Source organism: Corylus avellana, chromosome 5, assembly GCF_965113065.1.
Source record: "Corylus avellana chromosome 5, dhCorAvel1.hap1.2, whole genome shotgun sequence".
Taxonomy (NCBI): domain Eukaryota; kingdom Viridiplantae; phylum Streptophyta; class Magnoliopsida; order Fagales; family Betulaceae; genus Corylus; species Corylus avellana.
In genome coordinates, this window is record NC_142494.1 from 22,251,056 (window position 1) to 22,273,559 (window position 22,504).

The window sequence follows — 22,504 nt, forward strand, 5'->3', positions numbered from 1 at the left end:
ATATATAGAAGCAACATTACAATAATAATAATAATAATTCCTTGAGTACAAAATATAAAAACACAATAAGAATAATAATCACTTACAAAGCATAAAGTCAAAAACAAGCAAAGAAGTTCAATTGTGCATGAAAAAACTGCAACAACAATAGCAAGTCAGCAACAACCACCGCCAACAACAACCAACCATACGTATAATTCTCGAGTCTTGTCGATAATCAGTTAATAATAAAATGAAGCTTAACCATACCAAAAAAATTAAAAACACCTAGAATAATCAGTCATAATATTATCGGCGTTTGAACAAAACGCCAAGAATGATTTAGGTGAGCCATGTGTAAAATAATTCTCGGCGTTTCCGAACTAATTAAATAGCGATAATTGTGTTAAATATTTTTGGTGTTTTGCCTAATATGCGAACAACAGCCTCTGAAAGGAGGGTTTAATTGTTTCAAAGCTAATCAGATCTTTTGATTTGCTCAAAACACTATTTTGTTGGTGTCATTTCTTAGTTTGTTAACCAAGATCTAAAGGACCGGACCATTTTTGGCCCATTTCCTATTTATTTGTATTTTCTGCATTATATTGTTGTTTTGAGTTTATTGTTAGAGAGCCCAACCATTTTTCAGTTTTTTTTTTATTTTTTTTTTTTTTTTTATTTTATTCTTGTACCCTATCCTTATTTGCTCATATATATATATATATATATATATATATATATATCTATATATATATATATATGCCACATATTCAAAGGCGTTTTCGAACACAGGCCGCATGGCCACCCCATCCCTCAACAAAACAACTCCCCGTTCTCCACCACCTTTTTTTTTTTGTCCTATTATTATTATTAGAGAAATGCTATGGGTCAATAGAGATATGTTACACATCATTCTTTCACCCATCTTTTTTTTCAAATCTGATAGATCCACCATTGATTTGTGGACTCCTGTGGGTCTTACAAAAATTTAATGGTAGATTCACTCATTTACTATAGGGAGATTGTTGAAAGATGGTTGAGAGAATGATTTTTATAATTTCTCAGGTCAATAAGTTCATATTGAGAAATGCTAGGAGTCAATAAGTTTTCCAAGAGGTAGTTTAATCGGCTGAGACCATGCCTAATGAAGTGGAGGTCATTAGCTCGAATCTCTCTCCCCACTCTTGTGTGAACATATCAAAAAAAAATCATAATAATAAGTTCCCCATATTCCCTTATAATCAACTATTGGATTTATAGATTTATGTAGATCCTATACAAATTCAAAAGTGAATTCATTCATTCACTTCACTTATTAAAAGTTAGAGATAACTTCATTTTAGATCCCTAAATTACCACATGATTTGACAAGCCTCCCAAACTTCAGAAACCTAAGAAAATCAAAATATCCCTATTTTTTTTTTTTTTTTTTAAAAAAAACATTTTGAAATTATGAGTAAATTTAAAATTTTATAGAAAAGTCATAGGTATAAACGTCATTGTCTCATTTTTAACGTTTTAAATCTAATGGAGGGGTTCAAATTGACTGGAATTAAAAGTTCATGAGTTTAAATTAAGAGATTTTGAAGTTTGAGGGGCTTATCTAATGTTAAAAAAGAGGAGAGAGACATATTTGACAAAGGTTTTCCCCTCAGAACCCCAGTGATCTTACGCTCGACACTTTTTCGGGAGACGAATATGACATGCAACCCAATATCCAACTGGCCATCCTGTTTTTATGTTATTTTGCCAAAAATCATAGTTTAGGTTAAATAGAGCGCCAGACACGGAAAAAGTGGCAGAAAAACTTGTATCTACACAATTGTAATGATAATAAGAACTAGGGAAAAAGTGAAAACACTGAAGGGAAAAAAAATAAAAAAAAAGATATACAAAATTTTTATAATACAATAGATACATAAGATCTTGTTATAATCTTCAGGTACTGTACTAGAGTAAAAGGAATACATACTAGACGTATCTCTGTGTTTCAGGGCAAACTATCCTTAAACTGAAAGTGAAACTAACGTTAGGATCCCCCCTTAGCTTTTGACTCCCTCAAAAGAAGATGAAAGAATCCTAAAGAGCCCATCTGGGTTGTCAGTGTGTACCTGTCAAAACATCAATAGTTGATCACTACTGAGAATGCAATGCAGATAAAGCGTTTGAAAATGTAATTCATTACACAAATTGCACTCAACATTACCATTTGATGCAATGCTTGAACCCCACCAAGAAACATATGCCTTTTTAACAGTATTAACGGCATGTGCTTTTTACATACCATTAAAAAAGCGTGTGCTTCTCACGTATATCTAAACAAAAAAGTTGAACCTCCAACCAGACAGAGCAAACCATGTGTATCACCAGAAAAAAAAAAAAAAGTACATGAAAACAACATACCCAATGGCCAGCATCTTCAAGGACATGCATTTCAACTCCACCTCCCTCTTCAGAAGCAAGTTCCTCAGCAGCATGAATTCTCTGAAGATCTCCAAGAGCCCACCGATGCAAGCTTCTTTCAGCTTTCAAAAAATTAACATGCACACCTCGAGGCACCACCTCAACAATTTTCCTACAATTATTCAGAGAAGATGAAAAAGTCAATTGTGCTCAACTCATAAATGAACTTCCGGTACAAGTGGCGTCAAGTGCTAAAAGAAAATGAATCAGAGGCTACATAATGCAGCGTATCCAGAACTACATAAACTTATCCAATTGGCCCTAATTGTTATATTAAAGGCAAGTATGGATATGAATCAAACAGATGAGAAGTAGTTACAGGCATTTTATGTATATAAGGGGCAACTTCTTGATATAATCCATGACATTAAGAAAGTAACAAGAGATGAGTACCATAAATTTGTTTCTTCATAGGATTGATACATTTCAGCTATTCCCTTGAGGTCAAACACCCATGAGAAGCTTGATGATGACAATGAACCAGGAGGGCTAGTTGGTCGAAGGTTAGTTACCACCCACTGCACATGAAAAAAAAAGAAACTTATTTTATTGAGGCATCAAAAAACCCAAAAGCAATAAAAGAAATTAGGAATTAAATAAGGGATGCAAACGTAATTCTTTTTCTTCTAAAAACCCTTACAAAGCTTGTAACATGACTCTTTAACATTGTCACAATTTAAATACAATCTAAAAATAAAAACTTGCATTACAGAGAAACTAAGGGCGATCAACCTGAAAAACAAAATCTCAAATATAAGAAAACTGCATTATTAGTAAGCATGGATACTATACCAAGGAGCTCTAAGCTCTAGGATACTTGGATGCTTTCTAATATGAATCTGCACCTCTTAATTAAATACAAAACTTAGAATAAAAATTGAAAAAAGTTTCGGGTCCGTCAAGGATACTCCTGGGCACAATATAAAATACACCTTGAACATTAGAATTACAACTTTTTCTTAGTAATGAATAGAATAAGAAAGAATTGCAATAATTTCAAGAATTGCAATAAATCACAAGCTTCAATTGTCCAAACTTCAAGTTGATGCACTTCAGATATCACAATTATGTTTCCTATATACCTGTGCCACCTCTTTGGAAAATCCTTCTTGAATGAGAGCTTTCAGAATATCCCTCTTTGAGGAGACCTTAAAAAAAAAAACACTATAGCATATTAAAATCATGCTTACAAAAAGGAAAAGAAGAAAAGGGGTGGGGACGGACACTCTCTATAATGTACTCCATATGGTAAGCATAACAAGCCCAAACTTTGTTCTTGGCAACTCTAAGTATATCAACAAAATAATAACAATAAAAATAATGAAGAAACAATACAAATATATATATTGTAACAAATAATACAACCAACCAGAAAGGAAACAGCAAGCAAAGAGAAATGAAATGCAGCTTTTGTTTTGGGGGGGGGGGGGGGGGAGGTCCTTTCCACTGTCAGTTGGATAAAGAGACGTAATTGAGAAGTGATGAGAATGCTGCCTGAATGAAGTTTGGTAGCTGCCCAATGCACCACATGGTGGGCACAAAAGTTCCTGGCTTCCCACTGACAAGAGGGAAAAAGATAGGAAGTAATGTCGGAGATTATTGGAGAAATTTGCCAATCAATGGTGAGGTGTGGGTTTTTGATAGCTAGCACCACAACCTGAGAGTCCCCTTCCAAAATAAATTTACTGAAGCTTGAGAGACATGGCCAATTGGGCTGCAAGAAGGGCAGCAAGGGCTTCACCTGTATTGGGGTCATGGGGGCCCTATACTTGATCGACCTTTAATAATGTGGCTGGTAGAGTCCCAGGCAGATGGCTTTATTCTAAGTGGCACGCAAATCCTATTTAGGCTTTTCAAGGCTTATCCATGTTAAATCTAAACTATCCAAATCTGTAACCATACACAACAGATTATGAAGCTCCTAAAATAAGGTTAAACCTCATTGAAACTAGAAACATTTTTACTTCAGTAAAAATTTCAAAAAGTTAGTATGTAACTTTCTTCAATTATTCCCCCGTCTAGTAACCTCTTTTAAAGAGATTTTAGTGACAAGGTTAGATGCTTATGTGCGGTGAAATGCCTAGCTAAACCCTGTTCCAACCTATTTCTTGACAAGTGAATAAGTTAGTAAAGAAGGAAAAGTAGCATTAGAACCCAACTTGTATCTATAAGTGATCCATTTATATAAAGTGACTAAGCTTTAGAATGTCCATCAACCTCTCACAACTCCAGGAGCTAAACACAAATGATTTTATCTCCCTAAAAGTAGACAAGTAACAAGTTCTACTTGATCACTTTCACATTTTCATTTGATTGCTTCCATGAACCGAAATAAACTGAAGTCAATGTGACTTAACCCAATATCTGATTATATTAACCAAAGCTGACTTAGATCCCTCACCTGAAACAACAAGCATTGATCTGAAACCACTAACTCAATCAACAAGCAGGCCAGATGCAGCAATATTCCCAAGAAACATTATTTAACTCAAACCCAATCATATGCAAGTTCTCGATCATGAATTTCAAGTCAAACATAGTAAAGACTGATATACAGTAGATGTCATGAAAGGGTCAAAGAAGCATTCAACAATTGACTAAATTCTCACCTCCTTTGGCAATGTACTCAAGAAAGATATTAGTTCTGCTGGATGGTCTTCTCCATCTCCACCAGATCGAACCTTTCCAGGAGTAGCATCTAGAACCCAAACCTATAGAAATAAATTTGTAAGCGGAAAAGGAAGATGGGGTAAATTGGAAAAGCAAAAGGAGAAAAAAAAAAAGAAGCATAACATTCAAGAATCATGGATCAAATGTCAAAATGACTTCCAATTTTCAAATAACCTCAGTAATTTCAAAATCAAAATTTTAAAAATTTCTAGACATGAATTAAAATCCAAGAAAAATTACTTTACTAAATAAACTTCTAAGTTTCATAAACTACCATTTTTCTTGTCAAAACAAATTAAACTCCCTTAGCATATCTAGTGGATAAAGAGCTTACTCTAACTGGTCGTGCAAGAGGTTTTGCAGCTTGTTCAACCATACTCAGTACAACTGCGTAGAAAATTAGAGAGCATACTAAGCACAAGTATCAACTGGAAAATATGTAAATAAACTGCCATACTACCATGTATATATCTCAAGATGGGTATATTACAAGTCTACATAATTGACCGTACCTTTCCCTCCAAAACTGTGGCCAACTAGAACTCGGGGTGTTATTTTTAGCTGTCCAACCTAGCGAAACATTTGAAGAATGAAAATCAAAAAGGAAAATATAAAGATATGCTTACATTTAGTCAATTAAATGTGATTAAACATAACCGATTTTCTCTTTAACATACATGAATTGCTACAAATTCTGAGTGCTCATAACCATCATGCACATCAAGGATCGTACGAATATTTTCATTAAGACAGTCTGATCACCATATCTCATCTAACCACCTATCTTTTAATTTAAAAGAAAACAAAACCACCTGGCTCGTATTGATTAGCCTCACACCCATGCATTGCAATGCCAATGTTGAGGGCATATCGGATTTCTGATTTAGCTAATGCACAAAATCGAAGAGATTGTCTTCCCTAGAAATGATGGCCAATACTTAAAAAAGTACTCACTAGCTTTAAGACATCAAGAGCAGTGGATGCAACACTATGGGGACCCCTTCTCTTAATTGATGCTGAATCACCGTGACACCGCAGGTCTACTAAGAGAAACTGTCAACAAAATAATAAGGAACAAATAGGATTCTCATGATGTCATGGAGCAAATGGCTTCATCTTATCCAGTTAAAATCAACAAACTGAAGTTATTCTAGTAGAAATATGACAAATAGATTACTAACAGAAATAGTAAAAAATGACTAAATAAATTTTTCTATAGATTACAGGTAACTATGATTTATTAACAAGTAGGAAAATTAGTAGCATTAGAACCCAACATAAATTGTGTTTTACGATGCCGAAGTAGGAACATCAACAAAAACTTTTATGGAAGGAAATTTCATGTGAGGAACTTAACCCCTTACAAGCTTGAACAAAATATTTACACGTTTCACCCTTGTAATCCGTAAAAAAGAAAATAGTACCAGAAATGATGTGAAACAAGCACAAATTCACACAAAAGTACCTGCCATGTTGGAAATTCTTTGGCCAATCTCCGTGCAAAGGTACCTGTGATATTAGCCATTAACCAATTACTCTCAAGCTATTTATGTACAACAAGAACCTAAAAATTAGTTTCCAACAAACTAACTTTAATGATAGAATATGCTACAGATTGAGAAAAATTAGAAGTAAAAAAAAAAAAAAAAAAAAAAAACAATACATAAGAAAGATGCAGAAGAAAAAGGAGATCCTATTCTCCACTAACACAAAAAACAAAGCAAATGAAACATATAATAGAGGACGCTGAAGGTACCCCAAGCATGGTGAATAGTAGTGTATTGTTGCATTGTCTAGGGTTTAGGCACAAATCAAAACATGTTTTATAAACATGAATGCATCTAAGATGCACCTCGTCCACACCCAAGGATGAATACCCCCAAAGATTTTGAAATAAAAAAGGCCCCCTTCATTTATTTAAGGAGCTTATCACCTCTCCTCAGCAAGGAGTTAAATCAGAATGTGTTCCTTTCCCAAAGTTAAAACAGATTGTGTTAAGTTTGAAACTCTAGTCAAAAGAAAAGTTCAGCAGAAAAAATAATTTAGTTCCTCAGCTGGTGTACTTTTCACCATTTTATTGTTTTAATAAGCACAGTAGGGGATACAGAAACTATGATAAAATCATGGAACACCATACCAAGTTGCTCACCACTAATCAAGACATCAGATGCGAAATTGTTTTTATTTTTTCATTTTTTATTTTTTATTCTTTCTTTCTTTCTGTTTTGGAGCAAATTTAGGTGGAGAATCGAAATAATCTGCAGCTGAAACAATGTACGAAGTACCCACCCCAGTTCTTCCTGCAACCTAGAATGCCATGCAGAAAAACAGCTGTTGGCGGATCAGGTAATGATCCAGCCACAACAGAACTCCATCTTACCTGCAAACCAAAACATTTTCCATACAAAATTACACCCATTGGAAAAGATCTAAGAAAATATCCCAATGTATCTGCCGCCATATCTCCTTAACCAATAATGTTTTCTGACATTGAGATCCCATCATAACATTTGGATGCAAAAATTTTATATCAAATATTGTTAAAAGCTCTCCTAACTTCTTACAAAGGCTAATATATATATATATATATATAACTTTCTGATTAATGAGACAATAGTCTCGCATGTGAACACAAAATTGAAACAATGAGGACATATTGAGGGATAACATAGTTACAAATACATGTGAACAATTTATCGAATCAACCAATCACTACATCAGGGTTCCTCACGATTATACATAAAGGAAGGCAATATAGTTTTATGAAACTGGACCAGCTAAGCATATTGAGGCCTCGAAATATCTAGAAAATAGCATAAGTCTAAGTACTAAAGAACCAGAAATCAAGCAATCACCACTAAGGAAAGCTACAGAAATTAGTACAACAATTACCAAGACTATCGAGAGACATTTAGTTGCTCAGCAGTCCACTAATATCTAGGCAACTACTAATCGATGCAAGACAGCAACCATAGGTGCTAACAATCATTTTTTTTGATAAGTAAAGGTGCTAACAATCATTACAGAATAAACAACACAATATCAGAGACAACTAATGTCAAATCCACACTATATTAACAAAATGTGATAATTTAAGCACCTCTGCACATAGTTTGACAAATAAAAAGAATATTTGAAATTATAACCATATCTCATAAGAAGATAAAAAAATATAAAAGACTTACAAGTGCTCCTTGAACGAGATCATATGCCTGCATACAAAAACATAACTCAGCACTTTTAACAGTATCAACTATATATTACACAACAACATTAGCAACATCTGTCAAGCTTCGCCACAGCGTTCACTTTAGAACATCAGATTGGTAAAAAAACAATTTGAGTCAAAAAGACAGTTCAGTTACCAAGATTTCAGAAGGCTTGGCCACATTTCCACTTCGAGCAAGCCTCTCATCTACTAATGCCATACGTATCCTTGGAGATTTACTTGCACTGCCAGAGCGACCGAGAGCTAATTGAGGGATGCGGAATGTGTCGTTCTACAATAAGCAGGAAAGATGATACATTGAAACAACAGTTGCCAAAATCACTTATAAAGGCCATATCTCGTTTTAGCATCAATGTTAGTCGTTAGAGTTGAACAGAACCGCACACTGATCACATACACAAGAATGTCATTGATTAAATAACACAAACTATGGCTACGAAATTCAAAATGACAACATTACGCTAGCATAATTTATGTATAATCGTAAATGCTTACAAGGATACTTTTCGTCGAACAAAAATAGAATCACAACCACACCTGTCTAATTCTACGAGAGAGAGAGAGAGAGAAATCCGATTCTGAAGAGTTACCTGAAAAGGCCACGAAATCCGAGCTGTGATCCCCGGGCTCGACCGGAGCATCGAGTCCCTCCCTACAGAACTGACCGATCTCCCGCCGGAACTGCATGGTGCGAAATTCGAAACCGCCGACATTTTAAACGACGGCGATTATGCTGGAACCGTAAGATCTTCCAAAGGAAACGCGAATTGATTTGAAACAAAAGATCCAAACGATAATTTTGTTTTGATGAAGAGAGAGAGCGAGAAAGAGAGGGAGATGGAGAGGAAATAGATGGAAGAGACAAATTAAAAGATTGTGATAAAAGAAAAGGGAGGCGGAGACACCGAGAGGGGACTGCTCGGGGCCTCCCGTGGGGAAACAATTACTGTTACCCTCTCGTTCCACTTTGTGGTCGGTGCGATTGTGCGAATACTCGGTGCGCTCCAAATTGACCAAACTGCCCCCGAAATCAACGGTCCTGACTCCTGACTCCTGTCTCCCTAGCTCTATGCAACGAGTTTTCGGTTTTTCTCGACAAAAATGTCAAATGTGTAACCGTCTTATAAAATTTATTATTTTAAAAAATATGTTATTAACTCGTGAAATTCTAACATTTCTCTTTGGATTTACTTGTTAGCTAAGAGTAGTTTGAATTTGCCATGGTCCTCGACTCGTTTAACTCTTGTAAATTCACTATTGAATTTGCTATAAGCAAAGTATCATTAGACCGCCAACACCTTTTGTGGTAATGAGTTATGATTTTTTTTTTTACATGTCTATACAAGAGAAAAGAAATGAGGGAGGTGGATTCGAATTAGTAATCTATATTTCATGAGGTGTGATTTTCAGCCAGTTAAATTAAGTAATTCTAGGAGGTTTATTTATGTCCTACTAAGGATGATGTGACTATTAAAATCATCATTGGGCTTATGATTGATCATTATTAAGTTTTGATCCAAGGTCCATTTAGAATTGCGGTTTCAATAAGTGCGATTTTAAAAATAGCATTTTTGAAATTGCCACATTTTAAAATTGCAAAGGTGTTTGGTAAAACATGTTAAAAAAAACTTTTTAATCAAATATTTGTTATGTGAATTCATGATTTAATTTAAATTCGCATTTTTTCAAATAAGCACCTCCTAGTCTGGTTATTGAAATCGCAGATTTTTTTCCTATTTTAAGTTAAGTGCTTTTTAAATCGCAATGTCAAACACCTTACGTTTTGCGATATCTTTTAAAAACGCATATTATTTTTGCGAAATCGCAATTTCAAACGCACCCTTAATAGGATACAAGTAGGTCATTTAGAATTACTTAGTTAAACTACGGATTAAGGATGCTTATTAGTCCTATTGATTTCAAATCTTTTGATTATTTATTAGTTATCATTAGTTAACATGTTATATGTTTTTAATTAAAAATATTTTTCAAATTAATTTTTGTGATTTTATATTAATATTTGTATGTTGTAAATGAAAGTTGTTATTTATTTTTAATATGCTCATCTTAAACTATATAAGTAACAATATATTTTTCAGATTTTTTTCTTTTTTGGATGAGTATTTTCAGACCATTTTTTAAGTTAAAATCCGAAAATAACCGGTTTTTCTAAAAATAATTTTCGACGGAAAACAATTTGGACAAACGGTGCCTGAAGAACCCTTCCAGGCCTTTCTTTCATTGAGCCGAGAAAACTCGCCGACGAAAGTGTTCTGGTTGTTCCCGAAAAGCTCAGGAAAACTGAAGGGAGAAGCCATAGAACGAAAACTGTTAAGAATAAAAAGTTTGCATCTTTGGACAACGCATGGGCTTCGGTGAGTCTGCTTGTTGTCAATACGTTCTTTATGATTGAGACTCTCTTGGTCTTAGCGAATACTTTGTTTGGTTGCTGAGAAAAGCTAGGGAAATATTATTGAAAAAAATAAATAAATTTAGTAACCTTGTTTTTGCCACGCGTTTGCTTGCCTAAAGAATACTTGCATAAAACTGGGCGAAAATGTTGGTTACGCTAAGCTCAGAGGTGGTTGTTTTCTGTAGTTTCTAAAGTTTTTTCTACCTAACCTGTTTGGTTGCTGAGAAAATGGTTCATACAAAAAAGGAAGAACGCACAATTTTAAAACTTTTTTTTTTCTTAATTTCTTGGTGGTGATGTTTTTTTATTCTTCCATGTTTCTTTATTAGAATTACCTTGTTCATAAGTATACTCTTAAGTCTCATGCTTTGACATTTGAATACCACTGTGAGCATATGGAACTCAGAAGATTATATGTTTATTTTCTTGTCGAGAAAAGGGAAGAAAAGAAAAGAAATCTATCTCCTCTTCTAATATCCATCCCAGATATGGGAAACTCAACTGGATGTACCCAATTGAGAATTTTTTTTAGCATAATATGGGAACTAGAGCGTGGAGTGCTTGCTTTGACACTCATGGTTAACTCAGTGCTTACATCAGCTCTGTTTTTACAGGGAAATTATTGCCTTCAGTTATGGACTAGGCATTGATCCTCACAAGCAAAGATTGAGTCACTTGATAGCCAATTTTGCCGAGCCACATATTGCAAATGTGGGTGAAGCCATGCAGGCAGTTCTCACCGACCATGCTATGATGCTATCACATACATTTATAATGCATGCCGTCTTCTCCATTACGGGTTATCCCAACAGGACTCTCTATATCTCAACTTGAAAAATTCATTCCAAGAAAATGGAAACAAGGTACAAAACCATATAATAAGCCACCGACATCATGCACGTCCAATTATTCTATCCTGGACACAGACACAAGTAGTGATGAATCTATGATTAATTCTCTTTTTGCATCTCTCAAGGACTTTGTGAGCCAGGCCCATTTATCAAAAGCATTCAAAACCTTCTCTCTTATCCATTTACGTGCCTCTTCTGTTGCTTCTTTCGATGTTATCGTACATCCCATCTCTTCTCTTCTTCTATCTTGCACCAGCCTTAAATCATTCCCACAAGGTAAACAGCTTCATGCCCAGATTATTTCCTTGGGTCTTGAACAACATCCCATTTTGATGCCCAAACTTGTAACATTTTACTCAAGCTTTGATCTCCTTGTTGATGCCCGTAATATTACTCAGAATTCAAGTATTTTGCACCCTTTGCCTTGGAATCTTCTTATCTATTCTTATGTTAGAAATGGATTTTTTGGGGAGGCTCTCTCTGCCTATAAGGAAATGGTGGATAGGGGGGTTCGCCCAGATAATTTCACTTACCCATCTGTTCTCAAAGCTTGTGGCGAAAAACTGGATTTGGGTTTTGGCAGGGAGATTCATAACTCTATTAATTCTAGCTCTTCTGGGTGGAACTTGTTTGTACATAATGCCCTGGTCTCTATGTATGGGAAGTTTGGGCAACTTGATGTCGCTCGTAGCTTGTTTGACAAGATGCTAGAGAAGGATGTTGTTTCTTGGAACACGATGATCTTTGCTTATGCTTCCAGAGGAATGTGGGAGGAAGCATTTGAACTTTTTGAAACTATGAGGATGACGGGTATTGAAGTTAATATCATAACTTGGAATACTATAGCTGGTGGGTGCTTGCGGATGGGCAATTTTAAGGGAGCACTTGACTTACTTTCTCATATGAGAACTTGTGGCATTCATTTGGATTATGTGGCAATGATTATTGGTTTGGGTGCATGTTCCCACATTGGGGTCATTAAATTGGGGAAAGAAATTCATGGTTCTGCAATTCGTAGCTGCTGTGATGGGTTTCATAACGTCAAGAATGTATTAATTACTATGTATTCCAGGTGCAAAGACCTTAGACATGCCTATATTCTGTTTCGATTGTTAGAAAATAAGAGTATAATTACTTGGAACTCCATGCTTTCTGGCTACAGCCACATGGATCAATCTGACGAAGCATCATTCCTATTTAGAGAGATGTTGCTTTCTGGAATTGAACCAAATTATGTGACAATTGCGAGCATTCTTCCCCTCTGCGCTCGAGTGGCAAATCTGCAATATGGGAAGGAGTTCCACTGCTACATTACAAAGCACGAAGGGTTTAAAGACTATTTGTTATTGTGGAATGCTCTTGTAGACATGTATGCAAGATCAGGCAAAGTTTTAGAAGCTAAAAGAGTGTTTGATTCATTGAGCAAAAGGGATGAGGTGACTTATACCTCTTTGATTGCTGGATATGGAAAGAAAGGAGAGGGGCAAGCTGCACTAGAAATATTTGAAGAGATGAGAAGGTCCCAAACCAAACCAGACCATATAACCATGGTTGCGGTTCTATCAGCTTGTAGCCATTCCGGACTTGTAATCCAAGGCCAAATGCTCTTTGAAAAGATGCTATGTTTATATAGTATATGTCCTCATTTGGAGCATTATGCCTGCATGATTGATCTCTTTGGTAGGGCTGGCTTGTTAAACAAGGCAACAGAGATTATCACTACAATGCCATACAAGCCAACCCCTGCCATGTGGGCCACTCTCATAGGATCCTGTCAGATTCATGGAAATACAGAGATAGGGGAGTGGGCCGCTGAAAAACTGTTGGAAATGAGGCCTGAAAACTCAGGTTACTATGTTTTGATTGCTAACATGCATGCTGCTGCTGGCTGTTGGAACAAGCTAGCGAAGGTTAGGACTTCCATGAGGGACTTGGGTGTGAGGAAGGCTCCTGGTTGTGCTTGCGTTGATGTGGGCACGGGATTTTTCCCTTTTGTGGTGGGAGACGCATCAAACCCCCATGCACAGGAGATTTACACTTTGTTGGATGGATTAACTGAGGTAATGAAAGATGCGGGTTATGTTGCAAGTGTGGATTTTGGTTCAGAAGACGACATTATTGAGGAATTGGATCAACAATGGAACTAATACTAAACAAAGGACTACTAACAGATTTCAAGTGGATTTAGACTGCCATTGAGAGAAGCGCCAAAAGAACCATAATTATTGAACTAATTTGAAGCAGAGATATTGTTTAGAAGGAGAGTGCATAATGGGTTTAGTAAGCCGAAAGATTGTGTTTGAGACTGGAGACCTTGGTTGCACATGAACTCTTTTCATAAAAGACATCTATTTTCATCTGTTTTGATTTTGAAGCAGATTTGAGTTCATTACTTAAAGGCTTGTATTTTGATGGCATTCCAATCTTACCTATTTGCATTGCCAATTTTTGGAGAAAATGGCTAATGCACCTCTAAACGAAATCTGGTGTGCATCTCTGAACTACTAGGGCATTTTTTGTTGGTGAGGAACACCACACTACAGTCATAATGCAACAAAACTGAATGAAGGATTCACATTGTTATGTTTCAAAACATAAGAGTACAGATTTCAATTTCTTGTCGCTTTCTTATGGAAATTTTAATGCTGTGAAGTTAATAATTGGATACCACATTTTTTTAACTTGTCATGGATCAGTTACAAGGAGTTTTCCTCTGTCAGTGAACCATACAAGTTTTCTTCCTGTTGGAGTTTAAAGATCCAGTTTTTTGTTGATCAGATGAGTGCACATTCTACTGACGTTCTTTCTTCTATCCGGTATGTTAGAAAGAAGGCAACATTTGATATATTTACTGTCCATTATTCTGTTCTCCACTTTTGCAAGGGCATGGCCAGAAAGTACAACTCAGAATATCAGTCCGGAGGGAAGAGCTCAGAAGTAAGTAAATCCCCATACCAGATTCAGAATGCTAATGGGGAAGGCTTTACCACGGCTTGTTAATTGAAGCAAACATGCCAAAAAATCAGGATTGGGATGGGATGCCATAGATTTGCAAAGACTGGTGCAAGGACAAACAAATATTTCAGGTGTCAGAGCCATGGCAATTAGAGAGCCTCTGGCCAAGAAATTGTTGCTCAAGTAAGGCTTCATCCTCAGTGCCATTGCTCTGAAGCTAAATTCTAGCAGTACAATCACTGGAATCTATTTCAAGCATAAAGATGAAGATGTATTTATTCAGGACAGGAGTTGACCAAACAAGATGCTTTTAGGTGACAGCTTGGTCAAAATGAGAGATTAATTCCAAAAGAAACTGAGATTACACAATTAGTCTATTGATAACAACAGGGCATTTGGTCTAGTGGTATGATTCTTGCTTTGGGTGCAAGAGGTCCCGAGTTCGATTCTCGGAATGCCCCAAAATGAACAAATCTTAACGCATGTCTTTTTGTTATATCATTTTCATTTCATTTCATATCGGTGCCGCAATGCCGTTCTTCATTTTTAAAACTACCTCCCCTCTCTCTTAAAAACTCTTAACCTTCCCCCAGTCAAATCTCAGTCAGCGCTCTCCCCACAACCATTATGATTTATTTTTTCTACCATCTCCTCTTTGTAACTTTTTTTTTTCTTAAGTATTTTTAGTCTTTTGTTTGGTTTAGATGATAGATCTACTCAAAACCCATTGCCTTCATCACCCAGGACCTTCTTCTCTGTCGCTGGCTGCCGCTGCCACTCATCCATCCACCAGCCCCCTTCCTCATGCGTGTACCTCACTCGCCATTGTGGCGTGCATAGGTTATACACGCCGCCACTTCTTTTGTTCTCTTGTGGCAAATCTTAATCACAACACTTTTGGCTCTCTTTTGTCGAGCTCTTTTGATTCACAAAAAATTTCAAATTTAGATCTACATCTCAAAAATATTCGATCTTGGTAATTCTCTATCCCAATGCCTCAAGTGGTATCTCATCCACCACTATACAATTACCTCTTAGTCTCACGATGTCCACTATGGGTTTCCTTTGTTGATACCCACGACGTCCACTATGGGTCACTACAACCAGCTTCATTGGCAGCATTTCTAATTGCTTTCTCTACCTTTGATGATCCCTATGAAGCTATAGCCGGATTGCTCTCAAGATTAAATTTTCTTTTTGATTTTTATATTTTGAATTAGGTAATTTATTGTTTTTGTAATTGTGCTTTTTTATTGTACTTGTCCTTACTCATCTACAAAAATAAATAAATAAAAACTTCATTCTACTCAAAAGACAATATAAGTACTTATCTGTAGTACTGAAATGGTAACTGCATATGTTATATGCCATTACAGATCAATATAAGTATTCTAATTAGAAGACAATATATAAGTATTGTTCTCTTTAACAATACAAGGAATCAGTCTAAAGGGTGTGATGATTTCTATCACATCCATTACCACCACAATTAGGAAACAGCTGGCGCTGCTACCCATACCCAATATAACTACTTTCCTTCCATTTCTACAAAGGGGGAGTCAATTGGATACCATTGCAGAGATGCATATACTATAAAAAATGTCTATGCTCTCAAAATGCATCTAAAGATTATAGGAACTTTGCTATGGAAACACAAGGCTGCACAAAAAAAGTTGTTGCAGAAAATCAAAGCACAAAAAAAGCTTCAGTAAGATGGAAGACAGTCTGTTGAGGACCACATGGTTATATGCCATTACAGATCCCAACACTCAACAGTCCTTCAACAGCTCCAGCGACTAGCAAAACAAACCACCTAAAAGTCAAAGGCTGTCGGCGCACAAGCAGGAGACTATTCCATGCTTGTTTAAACGTTCTAAATTTCACTACTCCAATCACTGGAATCTATTTCAAGCATAAAGATGCAAAAATTTCTGCTGCTCATTGTAGTTTGTGTTCATATGCTGTATTTTGTAGCCACAATGTTATTTTTGTATAAACACATTAGATAACTTAGAAGCAGGAAATACCAAGATGTGTGCCAGCACGCATAATCAATTGTTCAAACTAAAAATGGGAGAAAGTGACTCACACACACACACACAAAAAAAAAAAAAAGGGGGGGGGGAAAGTGAGAAAAGGATAAGGGGGCATTCCGAGAATCGAACTCGGGACCTCTCGCACCCAAAGCGAGAATCATACCACTAGACCAAATGCCCTACCAGTAGTGATTATTAACTCATTATGTAAAGTCAGTTTCTTTCGGAATTAATATCTCTCATTTTGAACAAACTGTCACCTAAGCATCTTATATTCAGGAGTTGACCAAGCAAGTAAGATGCTTAGGTGACAGTTTGGTCAAAATGAAAGATATTAAATCCAAACGAAACTGACTTTACATAATTAGTTAGTAATCACTACGGCAGGGCATTTGGTCTAGTGGTATGATTCTCGCTTTGGGTGCGAGAGGTCCCGAGTTCGATTCTCGGAATGCCCCTATCCTTTTCTCACTTTTTCCCATTTTTGCTTGAACAATTGATTATGCTTGCTGGTACACCTCTTGGTATTTCCTGTTTCTAAGTTATCTAATGTGTTTATATAAAACGAACATTGTGGCTACAAAATACAGCATATGAGCACAAACTACATTGAGCAGCAGAAAATTTTTCACAGTAATAATTTAGTTGAAGAAATGTAGCAACAAATATTGATACATATAAAATAAACAGCACCATAAAGAATAAAATCCATCATTTACTTAAATTTTTCTTCAGCAGGGGCAGAATTTACCATACAATTTGGATATTTATCAAACTTTATATAACAAATAACTATTTCCACTAAAGATGGAAGGAAAAATAGCTCAATGGCTTCTATCATAACCGGTCCGCCAGCTGTGAAAATTGTTGCAAAAGCCATGTAACACCACTAATAGCGACCTATAGTCTCATAAAATTTAACTCAGACCAACAGAATTGAACTCGGGACCTCTCGCACCCAAAGCGAGAATCATACTACTAGACCAAATGCCCTACCTATAGTGATTATTAACTAATTATGAAAAGTCAGTTTCTTTTGGAATTAATATCTTTCATTTTGACCAAACTGTCACCTAAGCATCTTATATGCAGGAGTTGACCAAGCAAGTAAGATGCTTAGGTAACAGTTTGGTCAAAATGAAGGATACTAAATCCAAAAGAAACTGACTTTACATAATTAGTTAGGAATCACTACAGGCAGGGCATTTGGTCTAGTGGTATGATTCTCGCTTTGGGTGCGAGAGGTCCCGAGTTCGATTCTCGGAATGCCCCTATTCTTTTCTCACTTTTTCCCATTTTTGCTTGAACAATTGAGCATAGCACACTTCTTGGTATTTCCTGTGTCTAAGTTATCTAATGTGTTTATATAAAAAGAACATTGTGGCTACAAAATACAGCATATGAGCACAAACTACACTGAGCAGCAGAAAATTTTTCACAGTAATAATTTAGTTGAAGATATGTAGCAACAAATAAAATAAACAGCACCATAAAGAATAAAATCCATCATTTACTTAAATTTTTTCTTCAGCAGGGGCAGAATTTACCATACAATTTGTATATTTATCAAACTTTATATAACAAATAACTATTTCCACTAAAGATGAAGGAAAAATAGCTCAATGGCTTCTATCATAACCGGTCTGCCAGCTGTGTAAATTGTTGCAGAAGCCCTGTAACACCACTAATTGTGACCTATAGTCTCATAAAATTTAACTCAGACCGACAAAATTGAACTCGGGACCTCTTGCACCCAAACCGAGAATCATACCACTAGACCAAATGCCCTACCTATAGTGATTATAAACTACTTATGTAAAGTCAGTTTCTTTAGGAATTAATATCTTTCATTTTGACCAAACTGTCACCTAAGCATCTTATATTCAGGAGTTGACCAAGCAAGTAAGATGCTTAGGTGACAGTTTGGTCAAAATGAAAGATACCAAATCCAAAAGAAACTGACTTTACATAATTAGTTAGTAATCACTACAGGCAGGGCATTTGGTCTAGTGGTATGATTCTCGCTTTGGGTGCGAGAGGTCCCGAGTTCGATTCTCGGAATGCCCCTATTCTTTTCTCACTTTTTCCCATTTTTGCTTGAACAATTGAGTATGCTTGCTGGCACACTTCTTGGTGTTTCCTGTTTCTAAGTTATCTAATGTGTTTATATAAAAAGAACATTGTGGCTACAAAATACAGCAAATGAGCACAAACTACATTGAGCAGCAGAAATTTTTTCACAGTAATAATTTAGTTGAAGAAATGTAGCAACAAATATTGATACATATAAAATAAGCAGCACCATAAAGAATAAAATTCATCATTTACTTGAATTTTTTCTTCAGCAGGGGCAGAATTTACCATACAATTTGGATATTTGTCAAACTTTATATATAACAAATAACAATTTCCACTAAAGATAAAGGAAAAATAGCACCCAAAGTGAGAATCATACCACTAGACCAAATGCCCTACCTATAGTGATTATTAACTAATTATGTAAACTCAGTTTCTTTTGGAATTAATATCTTTCATTTTGACCAAACTGTCACCTAAGCATCTTATATTCAGCAGTTGACCAAGTTAGTAAGATGCATAGGTGACAGTTTGGTCAAAATGAAAGATATTAAATCCAAAAGAAACTGACTTTACATAATTAGTTTGTAATCACTACAGGCAGGGCATTTGGTCTAGTGGTATGATTCTCGCTTTGGGTGCGAGAGGTCCCGAGTTCGATTCTCGGAATGCCCCTATCATTTTCTCACTTTTTTCCCATTTTTGGTTGAACAATTGATTATGCAGGCTGGCACACTTCTTGGTATTTCCTTTTTCTAAGTTATCTAATGTGTTTATATAAAAAGAACATTGTGGCTACAAAATACAGTATATGAGCATGATCTACATTGAGCAGCAGCAAATTTTGCACTGTAATAATTTAGTTGAAGAAATGTAGCACCAATATTGACAAATATAAAATAAACAGCACCATAAAGAATATAATCCATCATTTACTTAAATTTTTTCTTCAGCAGGGGCAGAATTTACTATACAATTTTGATATTTATCAAACCTTATATAACAAATAACTATTTCCACTAAAGTTGAAGGAAAAATAGCTCGATGGCTTCTATCATAACTGGTCTGCCAGCTGTGGAAATTGCTGCAGAAGCCAAGTAACACCTCTGATAGCGACCTGTAGTCTCATAAAATTTAACTCAGAATGACAGAATTTATGGACAAGCATGTAAACTATTTGCCTTTCAACAAAAAAATTATTTTGATTTCAATTGGTTGCCAGGAAAACCATAAGAAATCTGAAACCTAACAAATTGGCCTTTTGCGAGTTATCCAAAAAAAACAAAAGCCACCTTGCAGAGTACATGGGTTATCAGCAGAAATTATGAGTATTCAATGGTGATATACAAGCAGTCTCTTTCCATTTCTTTTGTCCATTGGGTGTGCATGTCTCTTAATTCATGCAATCTCAAACCACTTAGTGGAGTTGAGCATGGTTTGTATTGGAAATACAAAGAATACACAAGTCAATTTATCTTCATTTTCTTTTTCTTGTTTTGCAGTCTCTATGTAAGACATTATTGTATGACTTGTCAGTTGTCATCTGAACAATAATATGTGCACATGCACAATTCACTAAATTACATACCAGAGCCGTCTCCCCAGGTTTGATCGCAGGTTCTACACTGTCTCTCCCATAACTGTTTTTTTTTTTAAGAAAAAAAAAGATCAGTCTCCCAACAAATATGTGCATTCCTTGCAGATTGCTTGCATGGTACATAAAAGTCATAAGCATCTCTTCAACTAAATAAACTGGTATTCTTCAGATGAAATATGGAGATTATGATGGTAGTTTATTATTGAAACAAGTTTTGAGCATTAGTGAAAGAGTTGCTCCTCATACGCAAGTATGTTGTAGAATTTTCATTTTAAATTTGCAGCTAAAAATTCAGTATATAAGCTTTCATAACAGAAGCAAAAATCTAGCTTTCCTTCATTTATCTTTCCTACTTTTTTTCCCCCTTTTTTAATTAAGAAAAAGGGGGGAAATTGTCCATTAATGTAGCAGTATTACCCTGATCATGTTCTAAATTTCTCATTCAAAGAAGAGATTTGCACCCTTGAAACTAAAATGGAAAATCAGAGTGAGATCATAGCCACAAGAAGTGTATTCTGAACAAAAAACATGGCTTCAAATGTTCAGCACAGATCATAATGCAGTTTTCTTTTTCATTACAGACTAGTTCATCAAGCAATATGATTAAAATTGTAGCTTAAGTTATTCAATGAGAAGGCAAGCACCACTGAAGTTCTAAAGCACTTAACCAGAGAAAATTTTCAAGTAAGTTTTCCTCTTAACTTTTAATCGCTTAGTGAGAAATATTGGACTCTCACAACCAACAACTTATGTTTTCAACCCGGAATATTCATATATTTGCAAAGAAAAACTTTAAAATTAAGGCTTAGAGAAATTATCTGAAGGCAGATTCTTTCAACAAGGTTTAGATAATGCACTGCTAATACTTGTAAACTATAGATTCAACAAAAAATTTTCACTTACACTATTTGCCTCTTATTATTCTCGACCTCCAACCGATAAAAGCTGCATCCTTTGCTAAAAGGAAAAGGCCTTCTCTTCCATTCTGAAGTTATTTCCTATATATTAGTCATGTTGAAAAAAAAACAAACAACAAACAAAAACAAAAATCTAAACAGGTAACTGATAATCACTATATAAGAAGATGAAAGGGGTTAAAAAGCATAGAATAGTTTCTCAACATACCTAAATGCCATGTCACCCCAACTGCTGAGGAATCCTCAGTAGACAAATCATCAATAACAAATTGGAGGTCTCTGCCAACAGAACCAATGAACTTTTTGAAGAACTGCAGGATTTCCTGCATAATAATTGAAGCACAAACCAAATTATGAGAGACATAAATAAACCACTTTTTCATAGCAACTTGAAGCCATGCATGAAATTATGATATTGTTGTGCTTGTTAAAAAACACCAGATATTTCAAAATTAAAAATTGGGAATTTAATTATTTACTCAATATTCTAGGACCCACGTAGAAAAAGTTGCGCCCAATTGAGCGTATTTGAGACCCGAATGAAACCGTACCTTGCGACCAACGAAAGGACGAGGAAAGATAAGGTCCTCGTAGACGCAGTTGTCGGCAATGAGGTCCTCCACGGAGGCCAAATCGCGGCCGTTGATTCCCGCGTAGAAGTTCCTCACAACGTCCGCCGCGGATTCTACCACCACACTCTCATCATCACCAACAGGTGGCGGCGGCGGCGGCGACGATGCAACGGCTACCGTCGGATCGTCTGACGATGAGACCCTGGTAACGGTCAGTGGAAGCCATGTTCTTCTACTAGCTCTTGCGTTCCTAGTAACGAATTTTTGATTGGTTTTGGTTGTGTGGCAAGGAAGAAGAGGTGAAGGAGAAATGTGAGATAAAGCAGAGTTCGTAAGCATAAGCATGGTGGTTGGTGGGTTTGTTGGTCGGTTGATTTAATGTTTATTGCTCTTTCAGACCTTTGGTTGATGTTTTAAATTTATTTTAAACAAATAAATGTTTTCTCACTTTAGTATTTACAATATTTAAAAATAGTATTAAGTCGTGATAAATATGATAAACAATAAATTCGTTACTTTCTCTGTATTCTTAATCACATTCCCCCTGCATATCTAAAATATTAACAATTATATTTGATTAAATAATTAAATTCATTATTTTAATTTTCCATTAGCTTAATACATTAATTAAATTGTATATATAATAGAATCTAAATCATTTCATTGAGTTATGAAATGACTTAAAAATATACACATTTAGTTTTTTTTTTTTTTTAAAAAAAAAAACAGGGTTTATTTAAGAACTA

General features: G+C 35.6%; 2 protein-coding genes, 6 non-coding genes and 1 pseudogene across 8 annotated transcripts; 6 read left to right on the forward strand and 3 right to left on the reverse strand.

The window, feature by feature from the left end:
- Window positions 1-1,857: 1,857 nt before the first annotated feature.
- Window positions 1,858-9,339, reverse strand: LOC132182957 (alpha/beta-Hydrolases superfamily protein). The gene is made up of 13 exons (XM_059596331.2): window positions 8,932-9,339; window positions 8,478-8,612; window positions 8,298-8,324; window positions 7,402-7,492; window positions 6,578-6,621; window positions 6,067-6,165; window positions 5,625-5,682; window positions 5,447-5,499; window positions 5,052-5,153; window positions 3,525-3,590; window positions 2,836-2,960; window positions 2,383-2,554; window positions 1,858-2,090 (listed from the first exon to the last, which is right to left on the reverse strand). Exons 1-13 carry the CDS (start codon window positions 9,052-9,054, stop codon window positions 2,022-2,024), a joined length of 1,164 nt encoding a protein of 387 aa, XP_059452314.2. The 5' UTR covers window positions 9,055-9,339; the 3' UTR covers window positions 1,858-2,021.
- A 2,193-nt stretch (window positions 9,340-11,532) lies between these two features.
- On the forward strand, window positions 11,533-13,783 carry LOC132180297 (pentatricopeptide repeat-containing protein At1g71490 pseudogene; annotated as a pseudogene).
- A 1,166-nt stretch (window positions 13,784-14,949) lies between these two features.
- On the forward strand, window positions 14,950-15,021 carry TRNAP-UGG (transfer RNA proline (anticodon UGG)). The gene has a single exon. It is a non-coding gene; the product is annotated as a tRNA-Pro (tRNA).
- A 1,683-nt stretch (window positions 15,022-16,704) lies between these two features.
- Window positions 16,705-16,776, reverse strand: TRNAP-UGG (transfer RNA proline (anticodon UGG)). The gene has a single exon. It is a non-coding gene; the product is annotated as a tRNA-Pro (tRNA).
- A 206-nt stretch (window positions 16,777-16,982) lies between these two features.
- Window positions 16,983-17,054, forward strand: TRNAP-UGG (transfer RNA proline (anticodon UGG)). The gene has a single exon. It is a non-coding gene; the product is annotated as a tRNA-Pro (tRNA).
- Window positions 17,055-17,796: 742 nt separating this feature from the next.
- Window positions 17,797-17,868, forward strand: TRNAP-UGG (transfer RNA proline (anticodon UGG)). Its single transcript has one exon. It is a non-coding gene; the product is annotated as a tRNA-Pro (tRNA).
- Window positions 17,869-18,591: 723 nt separating this feature from the next.
- Window positions 18,592-18,663, forward strand: TRNAP-UGG (transfer RNA proline (anticodon UGG)). Its single transcript has one exon. It is a non-coding gene; the product is annotated as a tRNA-Pro (tRNA).
- A 612-nt stretch (window positions 18,664-19,275) lies between these two features.
- On the forward strand, window positions 19,276-19,347 carry TRNAP-UGG (transfer RNA proline (anticodon UGG)). Its single transcript has one exon. It is a non-coding gene; the product is annotated as a tRNA-Pro (tRNA).
- Window positions 19,348-19,584: 237 nt separating this feature from the next.
- LOC132182681 (Nuclear transport factor 2 (NTF2) family protein) lies at window positions 19,585-22,140 on the reverse strand. The gene is made up of 5 exons (XM_059595993.2): window positions 21,738-22,140; window positions 21,395-21,509; window positions 21,173-21,254; window positions 20,261-20,312; window positions 19,585-19,789 (listed from the first exon to the last, which is right to left on the reverse strand). The coding sequence occupies exons 1-5, from the start codon at window positions 22,101-22,103 to the stop codon at window positions 19,727-19,729; spliced, it is 678 nt and encodes a 225-aa protein (XP_059451976.2). The 5' UTR covers window positions 22,104-22,140; the 3' UTR covers window positions 19,585-19,726.
- Window positions 22,141-22,504: the final 364 nt, after the last annotated feature.